A 15,983-nucleotide genomic window follows, 5' to 3' on the forward strand; every position below is an offset into this window, starting at 1 on the left:
AATTATTTAGATTCTAATTATAATATTTTTCTGTAATTGCCTTGATGTATATTATAACACTTCATTTAAGTAATCTATTTGAAAAATGGCTGGTGCTCCCAGCTTAGCATGTTAGAATTAGCATGTGAGTAAAATTGCTAATGCAGAGATAAGTACATGTCAGTTTTAAAAGACTCAGTTTGACGAAGATTGTGTTGGATGTGTTTTTACTGTATAAGAATTTAATGGAATACTGTAATCACAAGTCATACTGATTTTTGTGCATTTTCTGATATGACTTAAGTCATGATTCCAATTCTGAACTGAACTCTGGTTGATCAGATAATATTGTTCTATCACCAAATATTCAGTGTGATCAGACTTACTTGATATATTACATTGTTTATTATTACTCTTTTAAAAATTAAGCACCTTATCTTTTTTATGTTTGTAATTTTATTGGCTGGCTGTGATCTTAATGCTAGTCTCAAATTAGTTCCTGATAAGTTCTCCATGTGGGCAATACAGAATTAGTACTTAAACTCTCTGCAGCTCAATTGCCTGGACTAGAATCCCAAATCTGCTGCTGACTCACTGTGTGAGTTTGGGCAGGTTACCTAACTTCTCTGTTCTTCAGATTCTTTATCTTCACTGGGGGATAATAGTTTATCTGCCTCATAGTGTTGTGAGATTTTAATTAATTTAAATAATTTAAAATAGTGTCTGGTCCATGGTAAGCTCTCAACATTAGTTTTTACTATTATTATATAATTATTTTTATTTCAAGATGAGGTCTCCCGAAGACGAAAAGTTACCAACAGGTCAGACGCATTTAACATGCAAATGAGACAACGGAAAGGAACTCTCTCTGTTAACTTTGTAAGTGTTCTGAGATGTGTTAGGAGGGAAAGGATTTATTTTTATTTTAGTTATGCTTTTTTACCTTGCTGTGTCTGGTGTGTCGTTTAGTTAGTTCATTTAGTCCGAAGACTTAGTGCATCTGAAGCTTCAGCTTTGGTGTATATCACATTAACCTTGCTTTGTGGTATACACACAGAGGGTTCCTGAGTCATATACCTAGTGAATGAGTGAGTGAGAGGATGACTCTGTCAACCCTTAGCTGTATTAGACAATACTCTGTCCTGAGCCCTCTACCAGTGAAGAGCATTTGTGTGTAGGAAAAGTGACATGGTATATTTTTTTAATAGAAATTGACATTCAAGTACCCTAGATTTGTAGTGGTCGTTTACTCCGATACCTTGATACACTTTTATTAACTTGCTTGTAGCAGCTCTGAGGAAATTCAGGAAGTTTTATGCAAAGCTGTTTATATACTGTTATTTAAAATAAGTATTCAGGACTTATGTTTATTTTTTAGTGTACAGTATTTTGTTTCAATTAAGGCATTCCTGGTAAAGATTTAATACTGCTTTTTAATAAACTTATTAATAAACTTTCATGTTACTTTATTTTGTTGTTAACAGGTTGATCTGTATGTTTGTATGTTTTGTGGTCGGGGAAACAATGAAGATAAGCTGCTGCTGTGTGACGGGTGTGATGACAGCTACCATACGTTCTGTTTAATTCCCCCACTGCCTGACGTGCCCAAGGGCGACTGGAGGTGTCCTAAGTGTGTGGCCGAGGTACACACCCAACCTTATCTTTTAAAGGGAACAAAAACATACATACGGGTGTACAGTCAACACTTCCCATGAAGCTGCTTCTCCTCTGTCTTTGTTTTTCAGAACTTGAAATTGCTAGGCTTTTTAAAAGAGTGATAGTGACTGGAAATGTAACAGTTCTGTTTTTTATTTTATTTTATTTTTCAGTTCTGTTTTTTAAAGTGTCTTTTTCTCACTGGTTTGGTAACTCTGTTTATTGCTGCAGATGAATGAGACTTTTGCTAGACTATTCATATTCCAGGAAAACAGTAAAAGTGGAGGAAATCCGTAGGTTATTTGTTCTTTATTTAATTAAAAAAAAAAGTAAAAATCTGATATGAAGCTCTAGAACTTAGGATCTATGCATCCAGTTTTCATGCTGCCACATAAACTGGTGGTATCTGTTAACTTGTTTAAATTTTGGCTTGATTGTACTAAATTTGTTATTGAAAGATTATAGTAATGTCACTCTCATGAAATGCCTGGTGTGTTTATTTTAACAAAATATGATAGAATGTTGAAAGGAAAGAGTTGGCTGGGTGTATTTAGATACATTGAAAGCATATGTTTATGATCTTTTAATTATTTTTTATTATTTTCAACATTAAGCAATTCAGAAGCAGTTCTATTCTAAGTCTTTGTGTTAAGAAATTGGTCGTGATGATTGGTAGTAGAAAAAAAAAAACATTCTTCTTTCTGGGTGTCCTAGCAACCCGGTGACTGTCCCTTTCTCCATTACCTTTCCTCCCTCCCTGAATGTTTGTTTTTTCCACCAAGGATGATAGACATCTCTGGGCTTGATTCCAGGTTGGTAGCCCTCCAGGCGTGTGTCTTAATGCCAGAGCTTAATGCCAGCTCCAAGCCTGAAGCTGTCTCATGACCACCTTCCTCTGGAAGGCATGAAAATGCAATTGAGGTTTCAGAACATTATTTCCTGGTTCCACACTGAAAGTAATTAATACGTGTTTTGTGGTCTAGAGTTGACTGGATTTGTTTCACCTTGGAAAATGATCAAAGAAGGTCATACCTGAGAGCCTTATACTTTCTTCAGTTTAAGTAAGTTAATCTTAGATATTTTTTTCTTCCCAGGAATGTAATAAACCTAGAGAAGCTTTTGGATTTGAACAAGCCGTACGAGAGTATACACTTCAGAGCTTTGGAGAGATGGCAGATAATTTTAAGTCTGACTATTTCAATATGCCAGTCCATGTGAGTATTTAGGTCACTTTGGGGAAGTATGAAAGATTTATCTGAGTCCAAAGCTTTTGTTTTGCTTTTTAAAAGCTTCCATTATTTTGTGAAAAACAGAATTGGCATGAAAAAGACGATAGAACATCGGATCTGAGGATCAGGGGCCCAGGGTCTGCTTCTGTTCCTTCAGCTTTCTTGTGGCAGTGTGCACTCCCCTGTTGAGAAATTGACTTCTGTCTTTCCCTTGTTTGTGGACCCTCTGAGCACAGTCCTTTTCACACAAGCGTGGAAGATGTGGCAGTTGCTGCTTTTATTTAGCTATTTGTACTATGAGGTTTGCTGCTTTTCCTGGGGCTTCTTGGGCTTTAAAAATTTTCCATCAAAATAATTTTCTAAAGCTATTAAAATTCAGCCTTGATTTTTGTATTTCCTTTTTCTTCATTGTGTCCTGGGTCATCTTTATCCTTCTTAGTTGGAAAGCAGCTTGCAGAAGAAAGCAGTTCAAGTTCATTGTGGGTTTTTTGTTTGTTTTCATTATGTTTTTCATCTAAGTCGTCTTCAGCTTTTCCCCATCCTCAATCAGAAAAGCCAAGACGGCAGTCTTTTCAACTCTGAGAACTGAGAAGGTTTCTGTTTTTTCATGGGTTTTGTTCAGTTGACCTGCATGTTATGTTATAATGGGTTATGATTGTAGTGAGTTTGTAATCTGTCATCTCTCTTTTCCATGTGTAGATGGTCCCCACAGAACTGGTAGAAAAGGAATTCTGGCGGCTGGTGAGCAGCATTGAAGAAGACGTTATTGTAGAGTATGGAGCTGACATCTCCTCAAAAGACTTTGGGAGTGGATTTCCTGTGAAGGATGGCCGCAGAAAGATGCTGCCGGAAGAAGAGGTGCAGAGCATGTAGTAATATCCATACTTCTTGCCTCTGGCCAACCCAGCCTTTGCTAGTAGAAAATGGCCTTTCTTTAATCTTAGGGACCACATCCGTTTAAAACACTAAATATGTAGAATTTGGACATTACAAATAATCTTCCGTTTTGAAAACAATAAATTCAGAGTAACTTTAAAAATCATTTAACTTTTCATTTTAAAACCAGTTTAATTAATTTAAAACTTCAGTCACTCAGTCGTGTCCGACTCTTTGTGACCCCATGAAACTTAACTCCAGTTAAAAGATTTTGCGTAGCTCTCTCTGTTTGGAAATGTAGAAAATGACTTTAGAAAAAAATACTACATTTCACTGGTAGGTCCACAATTACGTTTCCTTCAAAATCTGGGCAGATAGGTTTTCAAATATGCATTTAAATTGTAACAGATGATCTTTATGTGTAAAGCTAAAGTAAGATGATCATTTCTTTCTTTTTCTCTTACTTTGGTCTTTGTCACTTTCTTTTCCTTTATATTTGGCAATAGTTGAGAATTCTATTTCCTGTTTTCGTACACATGGTAAGAAAAAAAAAAGGTACATAGTGGAGAAGGATACGTAGTTTAAAATACGGCCCCTCTAGGTCTCTTGTTACCATTGGCATGGTGTATCTCTTTCCATTGTTTTACCTTGAAGCTGTTTGTATTTTGGAATCTGGCCTGTGTCTCTATAGGCAGCATATGTTTGAATCTTTCTTTTTAAAAATCTAGTGTGAAGGTTGACTTTAATTGGAGTGTTCAGTACATTTAAACTTAATGTGGTTGATTTATATCTGCTGTCTTGCTGCTTTCTCTGTCTCCTGCATTTTTGCTCCTCTCTCTCTTATTGCCTTCTTTTGGTGTTCAAGAGGTATTCATCATACCATTTTAATTGGCCTGAAATTTTTTGGGGGGAGATACATATTTTGAGTTATTTAGTGGTTCCCTAAGAATTACAGTATATAGCTTTAAAAAAAAAACAGCTTCATCAACAGTGTCTGTCTTTAACTGATCACATTCTACTTCATTTCAGTATTGACTTCTGGTAAATTAGAAACTTGGAAACTTTTTTCATTTGCTTTTCTCTTTTGTGTATTGTGTGTTGTATCTGCATATTGTATAATACACCAACACGGCAGTATAGTATTGCTTTAAACCATCTTATGGTCTTTAAAACAATTCAGAAGAAAGACTTTTACAGTCTTTTACGTCATTACGCATATATACCCTTTCTGGTACCCTTTCTCTCATTCCTGTGGGTCCAGGATACTTTTTATTTGAGCCTCCTGGACTGTTTCTATTTGTAGTGCAGGTCTGCTAGCAATGAATTCTTGTCTTTGCTTATGTGAGAATGTCTGTATTTAGCCTTGTAGTTTCTTAAGACTAAATACTTCTCAATTTTTTTGCCTTTGATTGTGTTCTAGTTTCTTGAAATGGTTGTTCTGATAATCTTGTTCAGTTCTATCCTTGTTTTCTGTGGAGGGAACTGCCCAACCTCCCTACATCACCATTTCCAAAAGTTCTTCACGATTAGAAGTCTCCTTCCTACCCAGGTCTCTAGTTAGACAGAGGACCCTGTTTCATCTTTTCTTGTATCCTTCCCTATGTAGTATGTCTCTGTGAGCAGGTAAGCATCATGCCTACAGTCATGTTCTAAAACAGGAATGGGAATGTGCATGCTCACACCGTTCCAACCCTGGCTTCCCTTGTTTGAGTCCCATCTTGCCCTGACCAGTCCGTTGTAACTCCTTACAGTATCACCGACCCAGTTTATTCATGGTACTGTCTCACTCTTTATCATGCCAACTGTCCAGTCAGAAATATCTAACTACTTAATATGTGCTGAATAGGGTTTTCGTTTTTTGTTTTGTTTTATGATCAAAAGCTGTGTCTTTTGGCTGTCTTCTTATTTTAGCCTTATTATTGATTTTTTCCCTCCTGTCATAGTAGAGCACAGGTTAAGATAATCGCATTAGGAAAATGTTCATAGATTCTCTCATTCACAGATTCTCTCTTCAGCTTTGTCACTGGTTATTTAACCTCTTTACTTTGAGGGTTTTAATCTCTGTATTATAGAAACTTTCACATGATTAAAAGTTAACATCATAATGAATTTCTCTCCCTTCCTCCCTGGCATCCAGGTTCAACCATTACCAGCCTTCTAATAGAAGGCAGTCAGATTCTCTTGTTTCTGCATTCAGACTTCTGCAGTATCACATCACATATCCTGGAAAACTCAACTACACTCTTGCAAGAATGACAGTGAAAAAGGCAGATAGCATCTTAGAGCTGTTATGAAAGTAGTTCGATTTTGTGGGTCTCCTGGATTCCTTATACTCCACTTGGGTTCCTTAGGCCCCTTTTGAGAATTGCTTGCCACAAGGATGATAGCATTTTAAGTCTCTGCCACATACGGCTTCAGAAGTGGGTGTTTGAAACTCATGTCCAGAGCTTATATCCAGTTAGAAACCTGAAAACTCAGCACCTTTCCTTTTTAATTGTGGCTGTGCTTTTTTTTTTGGAAATTGCAATTTCTTTTTTCTCTTGAACTCATTTGTGAAACAAAAAAATTTGTCGTTGTTGTTAATGGATGTGTTTGTAGTGTGATTGCCCAGGATTCTTGCCTGTAAAATCCCATGGACAAAGGAGCCTGGTGGGCTACAGTCCACAGAGTCACAAAGAGTTGGACATTACTGAGCACATAGTTGGGGTTGGGGGTGCTGACTTTCTGCACCATCCTGGTCTTCACCGTTGGCCACAGATTCAGGATCCTATTCCGTTTTGTCCTCACAGTATCTTGGCACCACAAATATATTGATAAACATTTTGGTAAGTTATGCTACCAGGGATAAAGTAGATATACAATACCAACCTATTAAAATGAATCTCACAGTATTTTACTGGTAAGCTGTGGGGGTGGGTGGGGAGTAATAATAAGCCTTATATGCGTAGAGTAATCCAGAGATAGCTTAAATAACTAAAGGGAAATGTAAATATCACTTAGGAGATAGGACTAAATATTTAGGAATATGAGTTACACGTAGAGAGCAAGGAGCACAGATTCTGGATTAGATGATTGTGACTTAACACAATTTTTACTTTTGTTTTTAAAGACTCTCTTGAGATACCTGTTGGGCTCTTGTCATTTCTGCTCTCATTTACACTGTTTTCCTTCTGTAGGAATATGCGCTTTCTGGTTGGAACTTGAATAACATGCCTGTGCTAGAGCAGTCTGTTCTTGCACATATCAACGTGGACATCTCTGGCATGAAGGTGCCGTGGCTGTATGTGGGGATGTGCTTCTCCTCCTTTTGCTGGCACATTGAAGATCACTGGAGTTATTCCATCAACTACCTGCACTGGTATGCACAGTTTTTGTTAACAACATGCACACTTGGTGACCTTTCTAAAGGTGTGATAAAATTAGGTGATGTGTTGGGGAGAACTGACTTTAAAGTGTGTCCTACCCAAAGTAGGATAAGGTACTGGGTAGGGGTCTCAGGGTACAGCGTCTCTGACACTTCCACTCTTAACGTGTGCAGCCGAGCCCCAGGTTTTAGACCAGGTGATTCTTAGTATTCAGTGTACAGGAAACATTTCTTTGATTTAACTTTTGATATGTAAGGCAGGATATTTAAAGTTTATATAGTCAAGATCTGACTAACCTTCAGTATTTGAAATTAAATGCCTGTGTTACATGTGTATTAGTTAAGGTTTTTTGTTGGTTTTTGTTTTTATTTGACCCACAGCTTTTATTTACTTACCCAGTTCCATGTTCAGTATTCCGATCTTAACCAAATAGTATTTTTCTTTCCATTTGAAAGATACTGCTCAGGTCAGCGGAGAAGGCAGTGGCACCCCACTCCAGTACTCTTGCCTGGAAAATCCCATGGACGGAGGAGCCTGGTGGGCTGCAGTCCATGGGGTTGCTAGGAGTCGGACACGACTGAGCGACTTCACTTTCACTTTTCACTTTCATGCACTGGAGAAGGAAATGGCAACCCACTCCAGTGTTCTTGCCTGGAGAATCCCAGGGACGAGGGAGCCTGATGGGCTGCCGTTTATGGGGTCGCACAGAGTCGGACACGACTGAAGTAACTTAGCTTAACTTAGCTCAGGTCAGGCTGTGCAAACTAAAGGTTTTCTTTCTTTCATCCCTGTGCTTTGCAATATGATAGCTTCTAGCCACGTGTGGTTGTTTAAAATTAAAAGTTTACTTCAGCATTTGCATTAACCACATTTTAAGTGCTTACTTGTCAGTTGTGACCGGTGACCCTTGTATTGGCCAGTATAGATATAGAACATTTTCAGTCATTGCTGTAAGTTTCTATTAGAGACAGCACTGTGAATTGTATTATGATTAAGTTATTCTGTAGATTGCATGACTAATTAAATCAATTTCCTTGAACTTCAATTTAGTATTATAAGTAAACTCTAGTCCACTGAAGTCTGGTGTGTTACTGATGCCAAGTGTTTGGTCCTTAAGATTCATAGATAGAACTCAGGATTTCAACAATTTGTAAGATTCATAAGTATTATTCAGGATTTCAACAATGTCTTTCCTTGGCTTATTTCCTTGGATAGTAATGTTGAAGTTCTACAGACATATTCTATAGGGCATTGACTTTTACTTTGATCATGGTGGGGATAATTGGAATGTCCAGTGGACCTGTGAACCAGGCAGTATGTCAGTATCCTTTGGTACAATGCTTGCTTTTCCTATAGCATCTTTTCTGTTGGAAGATGCTGTTTACTGCTCTACCTTAAAGAGTTCATTCGACTTGCCTTTCCATAGTGAAAACTACATACCCACCTGTCCGTATACACTTGCCTTACCTCCTGTTGTGAATAGTAGCACAGATTTTTGAAATGGTTGCTAGGATTCAGGGCCCATTATCTATGGCCACAGAGCAAGACAAAGTTAATTACAGTTTAGTGGATTTGAGTCCGAGACCCTGGCCTCATGGGCACCGTGCTCTGCCTGGATAAACTGTTACTTCTTTGCTAGGGGAGAGCCAAAGACATGGTATGGCGTGCCGTCTCATGCTGCAGAGCAGCTGGAGGAGGTGATGAGGGAGCTAGCCCCTGAGCTGTTTGAGTCCCAGCCTGACCTCCTGCATCAGTTAGTCACCATCATGAACCCCAACGTGTTGATGGAGCACGGGGTACCGGTGAGTCTTTTTGCATCTCCCTTCAGTATTTTAAAGTTAACGTATATCATAATATATGCTTGGTTTTATAATAGTTAATAAAATCAGATCCTCTTCTAGCCAAATTAGAATTTATACTCCAAAGGGAACAACATTTATTTTATTAAGAATGGGTTGTTATGAAATGTGAATCATACCTTTATGTACAGCAGCCTGTCAGAATAACGTTGTTTTCAGTATATCTTGGTTTTAGTAAACATCTTATTTTCTTTATTATCCCATTTAATCAAAGTAGAAGTGTCTTAAGTGGTAGTTCTAATAACTGATCCTTATCTTTGTGGAGATCATATTTCCATCTTTCATATGAAGATTTTATAGCCTTTTTTTGCATGAGATAATGAAGTAAAGACACAATGAACACCTTTTCTACTTTTAAATCTAGTTTTGAAAATGATTATTACATTTAAATTGTGCTAGTATTTGATAAAGTATAAATTCAGTGTTTGCTTCATATAGTCAAATAGTTATAACCTTAATGAGAAAGGAGATCGGGCGATAGTAATGTTATCTTGTCTTTAAAGAGTTAATTTGTACAAAATCTTGGACTTTTCAAAAGACATAGTATTATCATAAAACCAGGAGATTCAGGAAAACTGATTTGAGGCTCTCTGTATGGCATAGGACCTGATCAGTTAGTTTCCAAAAAAAAATTATGCAAAAACAGTGAAATTCATCCTTTCCCACTATGTACACCATAGGAATAAAGGGATAAAAGAAAAATTCTCTTAATTGTAAAACTGTCATCAAGTTAGGAAACTAGTAGCTCAGTGAGAGGAATGTTTTCTCCTTGAAAATTTCTTTGGGCTGAGAATTCTTGTCATGAATTATTTTATCAGTGACATAATATTATAAGAAGGTGAAACTGATAGCTTCTTCAACCCTGATGTTATTTTTTGGTATGTGTAGCTTAATAGTTTATTGTTGTCAAGTTTAAAAAACGCTTCTGAAACTGGTGAAATGTTTCCTTTTTCTGTTGTTTTCATTTTGTTTTCTTCTGCTTTCGTATCCTGTTTCTGACTTGCATTTAGGTGTACAGGACCAATCAGTGTGCTGGCGAGTTTGTGGTGACGTTCCCTCGGGCCTATCACTCTGGGTTTAACCAAGGCTACAACTTCGCCGAGGCTGTGAACTTCTGCACTGCTGACTGGGTCTGTTCTATAGCAAGTGGCTGTTGTACGTCTACTAACACCCCTGGAGATGCATTGTAATTGCTGTGTTTGCTTAGCTGGGAAGGGAGGGTTTATGAGTATTCAGTAGGGATTGGGATGTCTGCTGCGGTTTAGAAAGTTCCAGGTAGTTTTTATTTGGAAGGTTTTGTAGTTCTTCTCATTCGTTACTTTCTCATTTTGTTTGAATTTTAAATGAGCAGTTGATGTTTTCTGAATCTTCTCTGAGAGAACGTAATTCCTCTAGTCTCTGGTTTCTCTGAGCACTTTTTGGATTTTATAAAGGTGACCAGATCTTTTTGGGGAATTAATTGTACCATATCAAATAGCTAGCTCTGATTTTTATTTTAAAATATCCAGTTCTGATTTTTATCTTAAAACATCCCTTTATTATTTTCCTTCTGATAGACAATTAGTTGATTTTATTCTTCCTGCCATTTTATGTTTTCTATATTCTTTTTAAAAAGATTATTTTAAAGGGTAGCCATGATACTGAGATCTCTATGGGCTACACTTTTGTGTAGATGATGTTGCCATTGATTGCTATTTTGCTTGTAAATGAAGTAGATATAAAAAAGTAATTAGTAGTATGTACATCTTATTGGTGGGGGTGTAAAACTGCAAACTTGTAATACACTATTTGACTTTATTTTTCCTTTAGTGAGACTATTCTGTTGTTTTGTCACCTCTCCTGACATTTTGGGGTTTTTTTTTTTTTTTTTTTTTTTTAGTAATATTGGATCTTATGTTTTCTATGGGCATCTTAGTTTGTTAAACTTCATAATTGGGCTTCCCTGGTGGCTTAGTCACTAAAGAATCTGCCTGCAGTGGAGGAGACCCAGGTTCAGTCCCTGGATTGGGAAGATGCCATGGAGAAGGAAATGGCTCTCCGCTCCAGTTTTCTTGCCTGGAAAATACCATGGACAGAGGAGCCTGGTGGGCTAATTAGTCATATTGTTTCCTTAGCTAATGAATGAAATTGAATAATGAACAATCCTACTTGACCTAGTCATTCTAAACTTCTTACTAATTAGAAAGTAACAAGAGCAAAACAGAGCTTAGGACTTTGTCTTGGACTTGAACTCTATTTCAGAAAACTCAGCTTACATTTATTAAGTGTTTATGATTTACTTGTTCCTTGGCCAGGTAGATATAGTGTGGAAATGCAGGTGATTCAGAGATGAGTTGGAAATGATTCTACCTTTAACATGCTCATTATTACTGCTGTCTAATCTTGGGTAGCTTTTAATTTCTCTGGTCCTAAATTCTTTTTTACCTCCTATGTAAAAAATGCTAAGATTCACTTAGTGATCTCAGACAAGTGAGGTAATATATGTGAAAGCCCTTGATACTCCTTAGGAAAAGAGTGTGATATAATTGAAAAGTAAAAGCAGCTTTATATCTGGAATAAAGTGATGGTACAAATTTTTATAAGCTACAGTGGACAATCAGTTCTATTTTATGTAGCTTCCTTGTGATAATTAAAAACTGCAAATCCTCTGGTTTTATTTTTTTTCTTACTCTTGCTTTAAGGCTGAGAAATGTTTACATATCTGAGAATTAAGAAAGAATTGTATATTGTTGGTGGACAAGATAAATGCTGAACATAAGCTCAACTTTTTTTTTTTCTTAATATATAAGCTCAAAAAAAAGCATAAGCTCAACATGTATTTTCTTGGGAAAGATTGTTTCTTTGAAAGAGTGGGGAAATAGTGCTTGATTCAGAGATAGTACTGTGCTCTGGCGCTCTGATTCCTGTGATTCCCCTCTGCTTCCTCAAAATGGAGGTGAGCTCCAAAAGGTTCTTAGAGGTTGACTTTATTTTTTCTCTGAGGTTACAGTTTTCAGATACAAATAAAAACTTTAGCCATCCAAGTTTTTCCACTTGAGTAAAGGAAAGAAATTGGAGAGAGAGAAAGAGTTTGTGTAGTGTAGCTAGTATCAGTTTTATTTGAAGCGTGTTAGATTTTCAGAAGTTATCTTAGTGTATCTGTTGGCTTATGAAAAGTGATCATTTAGTAATTTATTTCACGTAGGAAAATTAAAGTACATGATTAAAATTAAAGTACATGCAATCTCATGATTGCACTTTGAATTTTTTCTAGGCCAGACTGGTAGTTTTAAAAATAATTTTTAGATAACATCTAAATAGTCCTTATAAAAAATAGTCCATGTGAACTGTTTAGTGCTTTTTCCTTCCCTTCCCTTCCATTTTCCCTCCTTTGTAGTAGCATCTGGTGTTTTTTTGTTTTGTTTTGTGGAAACATCAATGTTGAATACGTCCAATTATACCTTTATAGCTTGATAATTTTTTTCCTTTTCTTGTAAGAGCAGTCCCATGTGACTGGTGTAAAAGAGTTCTGCCTCATTTATGTGTCAAACTCATGCTTGAGGTGCATAACTGTGTAATGAGTGGAAATCAGCTGCTTAGGCTAGAAGCTCAGCATCGTGAATTAGGGGGATTTTCTTTGGGAAGGCCTTTGTGAAATTCTTGCTGGGCGATAAAGTTTTAATATTTACAGTTACCTCTTACATTCAAATGGACGTTCTTGTTCTGTTGTTTATAAGAAAAAAAGGATTTGGGGTAAGCAGTGGTTCTGTTCTGGAATGTGTTATAAGCAAGTACTTTAATTTGAGAATCTTGTCTTTTTTTCAGCTGCCCATTGGACGTCAGTGTGTGAGTCACTACCGCCGTCTGAGGCGCCATTGTGTCTTCTCACATGAGGAGCTCATCTTCAAGATGGCAGCAGATCCAGAATGCTTAGATGTGGGGTTAGCTGCCATGGTGTGCAAGGAGTTGACGCTCCTGACTGAGGAGGAGACACGGTTAAGAGAGTCTGTGATGCAGATGGTGAGTTTGCTGATTATAGTGCTCACGGAATACACTAAAAATTGAACCTATGGTGGAAAGAATCCATTTTCATCTTCAATCCCTCTAGAAGTTGAACACAGAAATTGCTAGTTTGGAGATTTCATACCTTTGTTTCTGCCATTTTGGTTTAAGTTGAAGTTTTAGGAATCTTGATGTCAGCATCTCCAGATTTTTAAAAATGCAGTCCTGTCAGGTAGAATTTATTAGGTATATATTTATTTTTAAAATTGTCCTATGTATAGTGTTTCTTTAGGTGAGAAAGATCAAGTTCTTCTCTCAGCTTTCTAATTAAACAAAAGTTGTGTTTCTGGTGATTGCAGATTGTCCGAGTTAATCGATTTGTCTTTTTCCTCCAATCTAAGTTTTTAGTGAATATAAGAGGCACTGAATAACCCAGTGCTGGGATTTTGAATGCTTCAAATAAACTAAATATCATATTGAAATGGAAACTAAATGAGAAAATATATGTCTTCAGCCTGTCTTAGCCCATTTTCCCTAACCCTCCCTATGTAGCTAGCCTCACTGGGTGTGTACCATGCTCCCTCCTTCTCTGCATAGCCCGCTTTATTTCCCATGATACACGATTCCTTGTGGAATCTTGGTTCCCGGACCAGGGATCGAATCCGTGTTCCCTGTATTGGTAGGCGGATTCTTAACCACCAGATCACTATGGAGGTCCTTTAGTGGAATTCTTTACTGTAAAACTTACCTGATCCTTTAATATGCTGGTGTTTGTTAATTTCCAGTTGGAAGAGGTATGATGCATAGCATTTATCTCCCCCTTAAATTTCCTTGTTTTTTTGTGGAATACCTTCTAGGGTTAGTGGTCCTTAGAGTATGCTTTGGAAAGAGGTGTAGAATTTCTTAAAGCAGCCAGGACTTAGTCAGTTGATGTATTAGCATTCCCTGTTTGCCAGCTGTTAACGTAAGAAACACTTGCAACGCATTTTGGAACCATTTTTGTATTAAAGTAACTTTTAAAGAAAATACGAAGTGCTCTATGAGAAAATGAAAAGATAGAGTTCAGCCAGGAGATATCTAGATAAGAAGAAAATATTGAAGGAATTAGGTTGTGTCTGCCAGTGAATAAACTATTAGATCACTACCTTGTTTAAGTGGAGGAAGAAAAGAAGATTGCTCTCATAGTGGAATTGGCTTGTAAATACTGTGCTCAGGTAAGTAGAAACTGTAAAGGGGACCCCCTTATTTATCAAATGGAAGCCTTTGTAAAATGCACTTCAGGTGCCCTTACTTTCTTAAAGTGGCATACCAAATTTGATAAGCTTTCTTTTTTCCCAGTTTTAATATTTTTTTAAATTAAAGTCTAGTTGATTTACAGTGTTTTAATTTCTGCTGTACAGCCGAGTAATTCAGTCACATATACATTCTTAATGTTCTTTTCCATTATGGTTTATCATAGGATATTGAATATAGTTTTCTGTGATATATATAATGGGGCTTTGTTGTTTATATGCAAAAGATTAGCTTTCTTTTTGATGCCTTGTTGAAATAGATTATACTTTGATTTTCATAGTTTAAGTAATTTTACATCTTTTTATCCTTGCATGTGTTTGTACCTATCAGTGTTATTTTCAGAATACTAAAATTTTTAGTTCAAGGGTATATTGTCCCTGGGGACAGTACTTTTTGATTTATATTTTTCTTATGTTAAATAGAAAACAAAACCACATAAAACATATAGAACTTCATGAATTATTCTGTGGCAACCTTTGTTGTCATCACTATATGGTCAAGAAATAGAAGTTTATCAGCTAGCCAGTATTTTGTAATAATTATAGGGTATAACCTTTCAAAATTGTATATTAAAAAAGGTTTTTAGGGCAAAATATGTTAGAAAAATAATACTAGCAAATAAAAAAGTCTTGGCTTAACTGTGCCCAAAAAAACCCTTATCAACCATCTTCAAAGTACCTCCCAATTACTGCTTCCTTTCCTTCCCTCAACAAATGACATTTAACCTCTTTGTAGTAAGCATTTCTTGCATTTTAAGAAGTTTTTGTCAGTCACATGTGCATTCTTAGATACTAAGGTTTTAGTCTTGCTCATAAAAAGTTAGCAATGTTTTTAGAAAATATTTTGAGGATGTGCCATCGTATCTCCCATGTTTATGTCGTCAGAGTAGAAAAAAAATTAATCACTTTAAGTTCTCTGATGCTTGAAAGACTGGAAAGACTTGATCAGGTGACATCAGTTGTATTTCAGGGTGTCCTGATGTCGGAGGAAGAGGTGTTTGAGCTTGTGCCTGATGATGAGCGACAGTGTTCAGCCTGCAGGACCACCTGTTTCCTCTCTGCTCTCACGTGCTCCTGTAACCCTGAACGGCTCGTGTGTCTCTACCATCCGACTGATCTGTGCCCCTGCCCCATGCAGAAAAAATGTCTTAGGTATCCAGACGTTTCTTGTAAAGCTTCCATTACAGTCTTTTTAAAAATTGTTAATACTCTTGTTCGTAATGCCCTTCCTTGTGTTTGTTCTAGTTACCTCTTACCTGTCCGCCTCCTTTCTTGAAGATCAGCCCATTAAAGTTGGCCCTAAACTTACTGAATAAAATGAGTTGCTTTATCAAGTTGATGTCACACATTCCTTGACTTTCTCTGAATTAAAACTCTGTGAGCTGCTTAGGTTTTTCTCTTTATGTGTACCTGGCCATTGTACTTCCCTTAAGGTGATTCTGTTTCAATGTTAATTTATTTTCAAATTATTGTTGGGTTTTGAAAGTTTTTATTTTTGTATGTGATCTTCTTTTTAGATATCGCTACCCATTGGAGGACCTCCCTTCTCTGCTCTATGGTGTGAAGGTCAGGGCACAGTCCTATGACACGTGGGTCAGTCGTGTTACAGAAGCATTATCCGCCAACTTCAATCACAAGAAAGGTTAAGTTTCTTCCTTTTTTAAGCAGACACTGAAATGGTTTTCACTTTGAAAGAGATCTTGTTTTGTTTCATGTGTTTTTCCTCCATTAAGGAAAAGTCCTAGG

General features: G+C 36.8%; 1 protein-coding gene across 1 annotated transcript in view; it reads left to right on the forward strand.

Annotated features, from left to right (window-relative positions):
• KDM5A (lysine demethylase 5A) overlaps positions 1-15,983 on the forward strand; it is a 65,518-nt gene that overhangs the window by 13,441 nt on the left and 36,094 nt on the right. The window contains exons 7-16 of the mRNA XM_005895180.3: positions 767-858; positions 1,464-1,622; positions 2,730-2,849; positions 3,564-3,722; positions 6,917-7,098; positions 8,745-8,907; positions 9,975-10,094; positions 12,769-12,963; positions 15,208-15,389; positions 15,755-15,879. Coding sequence (XP_005895242.1) covers positions 767-858; positions 1,464-1,622; positions 2,730-2,849; positions 3,564-3,722; positions 6,917-7,098; positions 8,745-8,907; positions 9,975-10,094; positions 12,769-12,963; positions 15,208-15,389; positions 15,755-15,879 — 1,497 coding nt within the window. The remainder of the gene's footprint in view (positions 1-766; positions 859-1,463; positions 1,623-2,729; positions 2,850-3,563; positions 3,723-6,916; positions 7,099-8,744; positions 8,908-9,974; positions 10,095-12,768; positions 12,964-15,207; positions 15,390-15,754; positions 15,880-15,983) is intronic.

This window comes from Bos mutus, chromosome 5, assembly GCF_027580195.1.
Source record: "Bos mutus isolate GX-2022 chromosome 5, NWIPB_WYAK_1.1, whole genome shotgun sequence".
NCBI classification, from domain to species: domain Eukaryota; kingdom Metazoa; phylum Chordata; class Mammalia; order Artiodactyla; family Bovidae; genus Bos; species Bos mutus.